General features: G+C 31.9%; 1 protein-coding gene and 1 pseudogene across 1 annotated transcript; both read right to left on the bottom strand.

The window, feature by feature from the left end:
- Positions 1 to 664: 664 nt before the first annotated feature.
- Positions 665 to 1941, bottom strand: LOC120172646 (annotated as a pseudogene).
- Positions 1942 to 3704: 1763 nt separating this feature from the next.
- LOC120172715 (glycerol-3-phosphate acyltransferase 5-like) lies at positions 3705 to 5383 on the bottom strand. Its single transcript, XM_039180112.1, has 2 exons — positions 4728 to 5383; positions 3705 to 4638 (listed from the first exon to the last, which is right to left on the bottom strand). The coding sequence occupies exons 1-2, from the start codon at positions 5280 to 5282 to the stop codon at positions 3721 to 3723; spliced, it is 1473 nt and encodes a 490-aa protein (XP_039036043.1). The 5' UTR covers positions 5283 to 5383; the 3' UTR covers positions 3705 to 3720.
- Positions 5384 to 11192: the final 5809 nt, after the last annotated feature.

The raw sequence follows: 11192 nt of genomic DNA, 5'->3' as shown, positions 1-11192 counted from the left end.
ATAATAGTAAGATGTAGTAGTATATAAATCATAATATATGTATATATATATATATATATGATCACCATTTTTTTCTATTTTAATTTAACCGGACCCCAAACCAAAATAGAACCCTCAAACCCTTTACAAATATAATCGGGCCTCAAGGCCCAAACAGAAGGCCCAACCCGAGTCTAAACCTAGGCCCTATGATAGCCCCCCCCCCCCCCCCCAAATCAATAGCCACCTCCCTCTACGCCAACACCAGCAAAAGGCAACTCCAGCACCCCAAATCATTAATCGATCAAAGAACAGAAAATTGTTTACATAAGATTTAATATTAATATTATAATAACTAGAAATTTATTTGTACGTCTGTAAATGGTAATAAACATTTTTCTTTAGTTTGAATGGATACCCCAGCAAAATCCGTTTTGGATATTACTGTGCCCGTACGAATACGACTATACATTTTACAACAGTAGAATGATATAACCAAGTAAATCGCATGATTCATGTACTTTATTGTTTGATGAATAAATAACATGATCAATGTATCGACGGAATAAAAACGTCCATCGAAACAATATCATTGACTTGTAATACCAATTAGAACACTACATCATACATTGTTGATACCAGAAATGATTTTTCCTTTTAAGTTTAGTATAATTAGACCCGATTATTGCATACACATCAATATCATTTTCAATTCATAAATTCTTCAGTTCTTAGACAAAAATATGGTTAATTGAGAAAACCCCATTTCAATTTTCCCCTACATATTTACAAAAGATCTGGGATTTTTTTCTTCATCATAATTTTGGGGTTTCAAATTACCTTGAAACTAACGTAGAATTAGAAGAAGTTGACCCACTAAAACACCCAAACAAGACACCCAAAAATCTTCTGAAAACCCCTCCTCTTTCCCTTCCCCTATTGCCTCGATTCCCCCATGAAACCCTCCGTGGAAGCCCTCCGCCGCTAAAACCACCGTCCACCTCCGTGTAAACCACCGGGAACTCTCCGTTCTCTCCACCGCCTCCTCTTATTCCTCCTGAAAATCTCCCACAGCGAACCCTCCACCGGGTAATCTCCAGATAGTCAACCCCACCGGAACCTCCTCCGACGAATTCGAATACCCACCACCGGTTTCGCCTCCTTCTTCGCCGTCGGCGGTTGGCAATTCGTGGCGGCAAACGGGACACGAGTTCCGCAATTGAAGCCAGGGGAGTATACAGTTGTAATGGTACAAATGATCGCAAGGCATGTTTCGAACTTTGGTGCCTAATTCGAATTGTTCTTTGCAAACGGCGCAGCATAATTCGTCGCGAATATGAGTCTCTTTTATTTCCACCGTCGGCATTGCTTCCACCGCCGCTTTCGACGCCGGCGGTTGCACGTTACGCCCGGTGTTGTGGATTTCCATTTGCGATAACTGATCGATCAAACGGTCGAACCCGGAACCCAAAAGAAACTCCGACATACTCGGCGGTAACGGCCGAAGACCCGAACCGGCCCCATCGTCGTAATAAAGTTCGAAACTTCTCCCATTCTGTTCAACAGTAGAATCTCCCCCGGAGGCGGATGAAGGCGAGGCAGAAACAGATGTAGCTGCTCCGCCGCGTAACATGATAACAGGATTAAAAGGAGAACGATTGCCGCCATTACGTCGGCCACGGCGGAAGACGGTGGTGCCGGAGTTAGGATAAGTGTACATCGCCGGTGGCGTGAGTCTATTACTTCCGACGTGATTGTTATCGATCTCTTCGACGAAGCCGCCGTAGCAGTCGGGGCAACTGACGGTGCCGTGGTTCAAAAGCCGGACGACATGATTGCAATGATAACACCAATACGACGTCGTCATCGCCATTTTTTCCGTTTACAGATCTGAGGGAACACACAATCACAAAAGAAGTGAAGAAAGAAAAGAAATTAGAGGAAAGAAGGAAAGATTTGAATTTTTTGTGTAGGAACTGAAGGAAAGAAAACTATTTTAAAGGCTCAGATTTAACAAGAAAAGCCGCGTTAGCGTGATGGCTACGCTGTGATTTTGCTTACGTGGAAATTTTTAATTGACTGTTTTTTTCAAACAAATATGGGATTAGTCAAGTAAAATTGGTTTTGTAATTTCTTTGGATAAGGGGATAAAATTGTTTTTTTTTAAATTTTACTATTTTTATTTATGTTTCTATGATAAATTATAAATTTCATCACTCAATTATTTTATTACTCCTATTTTGATCTTCAAAGTTAAGTTTTTTTTTTAATTTACTCATTGAATTTTTTGATTTGGTTCTATTCTAGTGATTACGTCGTTAAATACTTAATAGTGATTTGAGATTTCACGAATTTTGAATTTAAAATTAAATTTTAAAGTGATTTTAGAATTATATATATTCTAAATAGTATCGTAGCTTAGGATTATTTTGGTGCCATCGGATTTTACAAAGTGTTTCTTTTCTCCTTTTATTTACCAAAAGAAATAAAGTGAATTCTTTCATGCTCAAAGAAAGTAAATGTCACTTAAAGAAAATCTTTATCATCCCTCTTTTCCAAAGTCTCTTAGCTAAAAGAAAAGGAAAAAAAAAAACCTTTTTTCAAAGTCATTTCCTCTTTTTTATCCTCTTAAAAGAAACCCTTTCTCAAAGTTTTTTTATGCTCATTGGCCAAAGAAAGAGTATGCTTAATATAAAGAATCACCACTAGCTATTTGCATGGTCTATTTTATTTTCTACTATATCCGACTTTTGCTTTTATGACATTGACCAAAATTTAAGGATTTTTTTAATAAGATCGAGTTTCTTTACTGCTAAGTTCCAACAGATAACTATAAACAATAATATTTAAATTGCATGATCATTAAACTAATTGGATTAAAATTAGTTTATATAAATACAAATTAATTATCGATTTTTTAAAAGAAATTTCTTGATGGCCCAACTCTATGGCACGGTAACACGGTTTTATATGAAAAAATTATTTAAAGAAATATGATAATACGTTTGTTGGACCAAACAATAAATTTATTGCAATTGAAACAGGCGATCTAGCTGTTGACTATGGGCAAAAGTAGGTAAATAATAAATTCAAGTTCTAACTATGATTAGTGTCCCCATGCTATGCTATTTTTTTAATTTAATCCTTGTTAATTTGACATAATTTAATCCTCTAAATTGATAATTATGGATAGATCCAAATAGTTACTATAGTTAAAGTGATAATCTAATTATTTTTTTATTGTGGTAGACGAAGATGAGATGAATACGTCGATATCTTGAGTGGTAAGAGAGGGTGCCAAAGGAACATAATTATATCATCGGCATGACACAAATATGAAAATATAGAATTTCATCTTTGGAGGAAGAAAAAAAATAAGGGAAAATGATTTGGATGACACATGGGTTCCATGTCAATAAAAATAGTATACGTATATATGTGACTGCATGCCACCCTTTCATTTATGATTTAACACTCAAATGACCAAACTAGGAGTAAATCAAAAGTTTAATGAGTAAATTAAATTTTTAAACTTTAGTGACCAAAATAGGAGTAAAAATGGCTTTGAGTGATGAAATATGTAAGTTACCCATATTCTTAATAACATTAATTATCCTTACAAATTTATTCAACAATTCCATAAATTAAAAAAAATATAACCATTACAACAACAATTAAAAACACTCATAATTAATTAAATTTATTCCAATAAATTAACCAAAAAAATCTTATTCTTTTTCTTCATGAAAGAAAAGGTTTGAAAGTGCTCACCACCTTCTTAACTTGATCAACAAACGAAGTGTAAGATACTGTTCCATCATTCCCAGCCAATACTCTGTATTTATCTTTCCTTGTAAAATTTGTGCACTCAAACCCTAATGTAGCGGCCAAGATTCTTTGCACATAGTTGGCCACGTCGTGCGGGCTCTTCCCCGATGAACATGTAGCTTCCACCGGTAATTGGTTCAAGAACGTCACCTCGTAGATCGGCCTAGGGTTCATGAAGAAGAAGATCGGATCCAAAGCCTTCCACCCACCGGCCGTGGTTGCATGGAAGAACCCTACCCTATAATTCATTGCAACCGGGACTATTCGATCGGTTAATTCGGCAAATAGGGCACTGAACCTTAATAAAAAGGGTTCTCTACATGTTGTTCCTTCTGGACAAACTACTAGGTCACCTTTGGATAGTTCATGTTTGATTTTCTCGGCATCGACTTCTCTAATTCTGGTTAATCTCACCGTTGGTATAGGTGATAGGATTTCAGTTAATCTTGATATCGAATATGTGACTGCCGGAATTTTTCTCATGAGCACGGTGGATAAGACCACAGGGTCCATTAAAGTTCTATGTGTGCAAACGAATAGGACCCCAGAGTTGCTTCCGGAGATGGGCAATGGCGGTTTGCCTTTGACGATGATTTTACCACCAAATAAACGGGACACATAGGGGATGATTTGCATTGGAAGTAATACACCGACCATAATTCGAATGATTGCTAGTATGATGCCCAATGGCATCCACAGGAGGATTAATAGAGCGGTCGAGGGCATCGGTCGCTTCACGAGGCGGCCATCGTGGAAGATTACTGGTAGCGGACGGAGGAGTTGGTGGTCGTGGAGGGGTTCGTTTGTGATAAACGGTGGACGCATTTGTTCCTGCATGTTAAAGAGCCTAATTGTTAGTATCAAATATTTACAAGATATCAAATGCAATGGATTTAAACACATTGCGTGTTATTACTTACTTTGCATAAAGAGAAGAATCTAAAACTTGATGTAGCTCTTCCGAGTACTAAACTAGGTTCGTCGTCTATGAACAACTTGGCGACTCTACTCGAGATGGAGTCGATATCACCATCAACGAAACCCGTAACAAACCCGAACCGGTTCACAAGGAGCTCGCTACCGATAACCTCTTCAGCTCGTAAATTCTCCTTCACGAACCTTTCCACCATAACCCTAGGCGATTTGGTCACCACAACTCTTTTGTCATACAAACTAAACACTTTCCAAGCCTCCATATCTACATCATCCATATAAAACTTAGGCAAAACAGCTCTAGACACCGATTCGATCTTCGAAACTCGAAGCCCCGCCGTCGCGATAAAGAGCATCAACTTCAACCCAGCATCATCCATTCCCAACGCGATGAGAAGCCGAATCACCGGCCAGAACAACAGCAACAATGCGAACCGAATTAAACCTGAGGCTTCAAATGCGACCAACATGAAGTACGAGAAAGGGTCTTTGTCCTTCAAAAGAGTCCCTTCAAGCTCAGAAACAACAGACTCCATAGCCATCTCTTTCTTGCTGAATTCTCCCTTGTTTTTTAAGGTTCAAATGTCAATTGAAATCTGGGATTTTGGAGAGAAAATGAAAGGATTGTGAGAATTTAAGGTTAGGAAGGTATGGTTTGGATTGACTAATTCTCTAATTGAAGAACAAGGCAGTTTATCAGTTTCACAACTACTTTCTCTTATATACTTTGTTTCTTTCTTTGCCTTTAGCCTACGAAATGAGTTTGATGTATCTGCAAAGAATAAAGGATTATACGCCACTTTAATATACCAGGATTGATTACTTAACTTCACCAACTTGGTCAAAATTTATGGACGAGAAAAGCATTTTCAAAAGATTTTGATCAAAGGTAAAATTCCATAATCAGTCCCTGTACTTCTCCGTGCTTTTCAAACTTTTAAAGTTTCAATCATGAATCGAACAAATAATATAATCAAATTAAAGGGAATAAAATTATTAAATTAGAAAAAAAGGAATTAAAGTTATAAGCTTTCATTATTAAAAAGACTAATAGTAAAATTTAACTTAACAAATTTTACAGTTACTAGTTACTCAAGACTGAAAACTCAAAAATTTTAGGAAAAAAATAGAAACGACCACATTAGAGTGCAGGGACTACTACAAAGCTTTCATGTAGTATAGGGACTAACAAAATAGTTCTACCTTTCATAATTACGTCATTGATGTGAACCTAAAGTTAATGGCGACTGCTGCCATTGGTTTACCCTTGATTAGGTTACTAACTTGGATTACTTGAGCCCTTCCCCCCCCCCCCCCTTTCATATAGTGGATATTAAAAATGTTGATATAACAGTGTCTCCCAAAAAGTATTTTAAAATTTTCCACAAATACATTTCAATTGAATTTTTAAAACCTATTTTTCTAGAAAATTTCTAATGTATTTTAAGAAATGTATATTTACAAATTTTAAATTGTATATTTACATTTATTTATTTTTATTAAGATAAGGTAATTACAAAATAATTTCTGTTTTAAATACTCTCAATCATTTAACAATGAATGTTCAATCACTCTGCTGTAACTACTGGTGTTCAAACTCGTGACCTAAATAAATAACAACGATTTCTTTAACCCATATCCATCTAGATCATGCATTTGGGGTCACATCTTTTAGTTTTCTTAATTTTAATATTATTATTAATATGTGTTAAATATAAAATTATTGTTAAATACGTGTTGAAATATTTAAATATTAACATATCAATCAATTTCAGCATGGTCATGTTTTAATTCTAACTCATCTACATGTCTTTGTGTGAGTGATTAGGAATCAAACAGGTTTGGTGAGATCTTCTCTAACACATCCACAGAGATATCTTCTCTTATATATATGTCCATTGCCATTGTCTTTATAGTTGCTCTATGTTGATCACAAAACAAAATAAAATAAAATAGTTGCTCTATGTTAGGGTTTGTTTTTAGTTTTGTCACCACCAACATTTAGGGTTCATATAGTTTGTCTTTGTCATAATAACCTTTTTTCATGGAGTTTGTTGCTATCAAATATTTGATTAAATATTTAAATTTAAATATTGCAGGGTAAGATCTAGTTCAACTAATGACTAATATTTTGACTAATATTTTATAGACCTTCTAATTCACTTATAATAGTGTAAAATTAAATAGATTTTATACACTTTTTCTCATTTTTTATGACTAATATTTTCGTCATTAAATTGTCAAATTTCATGTTCTATTCACATTGACATTTCATGTCAACTTTTAAGAAAATAAAAAGTTTTTAACTAAATATTATATATAAAAGAGTTTCGAACATTAAAATTTATTAATAAAGATATAGTTTTGATCAATATAATCATAGATGGATTGAGGGAGAGCGGGTGAAAATCTAAAAATTTTAAATTTCTACATATATTTTTTTATTGAGAATCTTTTTTTTCCTACCTAAGCTTTTATAAGTTCATCATTTTTTAAATTTTTATAAATTTGCTTTCTATTATAAAATTTCATGTTTGGTCCTAGACATATAACGATGTCATGTTTATAATAAGAGACATTCAAAACTAGTGTAAAAGTAAAGAAAAAAAATGGGTTGAACCATAAGTTTCTACTTGGGAAAGCTGTATTTTCTTGCCCAAGTTTAGGTAAGGTTGGTTAGAAACTTGAAATTAAAGTATAAACCCTTTGTTTAAGTTGTTTGCATTGTGGTTTTAAGGAAACATCGACACAAAAAACTTTCACGCTAAAATTGTTGTATTTCTTCGGCTTAGATGCATCATTGTCCTTTAAATAAAGTATATTGTTTGTATAGAGTTGTCCCCTAAAATATTTTCTGAAACGTTTTATTTTATGAAGTTTAAACCGTTACATCATTTGTCCCAAAATGTTACTTCGTTAAAAAAATAAGGGTAAATTATATATTTAGCCACTCAAATACTTTTACGGTTCAGTTTTGGTTATCAAACTATTTTATTTTCAAAATCATCACTAAACTTAAGTTTTTCTCTTGTTCTAATAACCTATTTCGATTTGATTTATTTTAAAATTTGTAATATATAAGAATTCATTTATATAAGGGTAAAATTGATAAGAATTCATTTTCATTTTTTAATACATAAAATATTATAATATTGACAAAAAGGTATTAGAGATCCATGTACTTAAAGAAAACAATATGGCCCTCATATTATTTTTCTCTCAAAGTAACCCTTCAACTCTGAAAATTAGCACAATATGGCCCTTTAACCAATGTTTTTCGCCGTTGATTGTTACGGTACTGACGTGAAGGTACACGGTGTTGACATGGCAGTTCACAGTAGTTGACAACGTGGTGGATAACATGACAAACAGGCTAAATTAGTAACTCAAGCATGGCAGATGGACTGCCACGTCAGTATCGTGGACTACCAAGTCAGTACACTGAACTACCACATCAGCACCGTAACGCTAAAACAACAAAAAAACATTGATCAAATGGTCACATTGAATTTATTTTCTGAGTTGAATGTCACATTGAAATAAAAAATAATATGAGGGCCATATTATTTTTTTTTCATTTTTTTTCAAAAGTACATGATCCTCTTATCCCTTTTTGCCTATAATATTTTAAGAAACGTTGTTAAATTTATCTGACTATAAGTTTTAAAACCATAAGAAATAAAAGTAAGTTCATTTAAGCCTATTTGTTAATGTGATGACGTTAATGAGTTTGACAAATTATTTAATTTTATTGTGATTATTGCAAATAATTTTTTAATAGAGTTATTTTCTTAAAAATTATTTGTTAATGTGATGACGTTAATGAGTTTGACAAATTATTTAATTTTATTGTGATTATTGCAAATAATTTTTTAATAGAGTTATTTTCTTAAAAATTATTTGTTAATGTGATGACGTTAATGAGTTTGACAAATTATTTAATTTTATTGTGATTATTGCAAATAATTTTTTTAATGGAGTTATTTTCTTAAAAATAATTAAGTTTAATACTAGCATTTCAAAATGAACTCATAATCAAGTAGACCAAATAAATATGGATTTGAAGATTTTAGTTTGTTAACATCATCATTTGAACATTCATTGATAACCTTTTACGACTCCTGACTGTTTGGGATTTAACGTACTTGTCTACTTGTGCTTGGGCCCTTCCTACTAGGGTTGAATGAAATACACTTAATTCGGTTTAATCGAACACAATAACACCAATATCATATTAATTAATCAGAATTAAATCAGAGGAACCATACATTTACTCGATTGTCAAAGATAAAAATCAATTTACATTTATCAATAATAATAAAAACAAAGCTTATTAGCATAGATGATTTAAACCACTAATAACTCAGAGATGATAAGTCTGTTGACATAAAAAAAGAGCATCGATATCAATCTTTTAGATATCGAAATCTAACGTCCAATATTCCGATGGCTTTATGAATTTTTATATATCAACATCGAACTCATTATATTTTCAAAACCAGTACCGCAAAATTATTATATTTACAAATCAACAACAATTATTTTTAGCAATCACAATGAGTGGCAAACCGGATTTGTCAAAAAAATATTGTTTTGACACACATACATATAATAACGAGCCTAACACACAAACTATAAACTCCTCTTGTTTCTTCCAAGTAGAAAAGGTGTAAAATCAATAAACTCCATTGTCGTAACGCTTTTTTTTTTTACGAACGGATAAATTTTCAATGAAAACCTCGAATTTACAACTTATTTAGAAAATTAAATTTGTGTTTATGTTGATTAAATTGATTTGAGAGTCACCATCGATCATTGGACTAAGTAAGCCGAACACCTAAAAACGCACTTTAATTTTTTTTTTAAAAAATCATTTTTAAGACAAAAATTGATATGTGTTATCAAAGATTCATTTTAAAATATTCGAGAGACAATTACGCGAGAGAAAAAATTAACACTCCTACAACGCCCAAAAATTGATACCTAATTGCTTGTATGTTGTCGTGGTGAAAATTAAAAAATTCGAATCAATATTTAAAGTGTGATCATTTTATTGAATATTAATTAACTTATTTCGAATTAATTATTAGAAAACACTCCTTAATTTGAGAATAAATCATGGAATTTGCATCCCCTAATGTGAAGGCTATCCTATCTTTTTCTCCTTTATACGAGAAATGTCCCCTCCTTACTGTTATCAAAAAACACAAATCGAATGTAAATTGAATTAGTAATAGCGTAAAATAACTTATTATTTAAAGAAACATGCATTGCATCATTTGAATTAAAATAAAAACGAATTAATTATCATTTATATAAAAATAAACTCTACTTATTTCAAGTTCAATTTTTCGTTCGAATGTTGTGTCAAATCACATAAAACATTAACTAAATATGTACATATTGCAATATATTGTAACCTTTACATCTAATATATAAGAAAATATTAAGACAATCACTTAAGATATAAAACAATTCGTACATAAAATGTACATAAATAAATAAATAATAATATATTAAAACATATTGTCGCAACCGTCTTTCGGTTGGGCCACGGAATTGGGCTTCGACTTAGATTAAATGGATTGGAGTCGCCACCGATTATTTATTTAAAAAAAATAGGTTAATCGGATACCTTATATCTTACCTGATCTGCGTCTTACCAAAGATATGTCGGATTCGGGAGTCGGTTACGGTCAAGGAAGGATTAGCACCCTTGAACCGCCCTTTCGGTACTACGTAATTTCCAGTTGTTTTTAATTAAGAAAATCGAAAGTTAAAATTAAAAGGTAAAATTTGACCTTGATTACTTACCTCTGATTGTTTTAAAAAACACCCTTGAAAAGTCAAGAAACACGTTAGATAAAAAAAAGATAAAACACAACAAAAATGAAGATGTACATAGTATTAAATAAAAATAATAATAGAAAATAAGAAATATATATAGAAACATATAGAACAAAATATAATAACAAAAATATACGTAGTAACTAAATAATAATACATCTCTACTTATACATAAATAATGACATAATATATATATAAGAAAAAATTTAATATAATATAAATAATTCGAAATAAAAATAGAGAAATATTTTAAATGAAAAGAAAAGTATACTTAAATATATATATATATATATATATATATACTAATATTAATATTAATAAAATAAATAAAGGTAAGAAAAGAGAAAAATATATATACATGTGTAAATAAACACTAGGAAGACAAAATAAATAAAAAAGAATATATATATACATGAGAAAATAATAATAATAAATAATAGTAAACATAAAAAAATGTGTATATAATAACGTGAAAGTAAATAAATATAATAAAAAATATACAATAAATAAAATGAGGGAAAAAAGTTGGATTTCAAAAAGTGACTAAATCAAAAGAATCGAAACGTGAAGGTCCAATTTTGAAGAGAAAACATTGATTTTGGGGG

This window comes from Hibiscus syriacus, unplaced genomic scaffold (assembly GCF_006381635.1).
Source record: "Hibiscus syriacus cultivar Baekdansim isolate YM2019G1 unplaced genomic scaffold, ASM638163v2 tig00111877_pilon, whole genome shotgun sequence".
NCBI classification, from domain to species: domain Eukaryota; kingdom Viridiplantae; phylum Streptophyta; class Magnoliopsida; order Malvales; family Malvaceae; genus Hibiscus; species Hibiscus syriacus.
The sequence above is the reverse complement of the archived record's forward strand: the minus strand, read 5'-3'. Positions and strand labels throughout refer to the sequence as shown.

Coding starts and splice junctions, on each gene's coding strand:
- LOC120172715 (XM_039180112.1), bottom strand. CDS start 5,282: ATGGCTATGGAGTCTGTTGTTTCTGAGCTTGAAGGGACTCTTTTGAAG. Junction 4,639..4,727: donor GATTCTTCTCTTTATGCAAA/GTAAGTAATAAC, acceptor TTTAACATGCAG/GAACAAATGCGTCCACCGTT.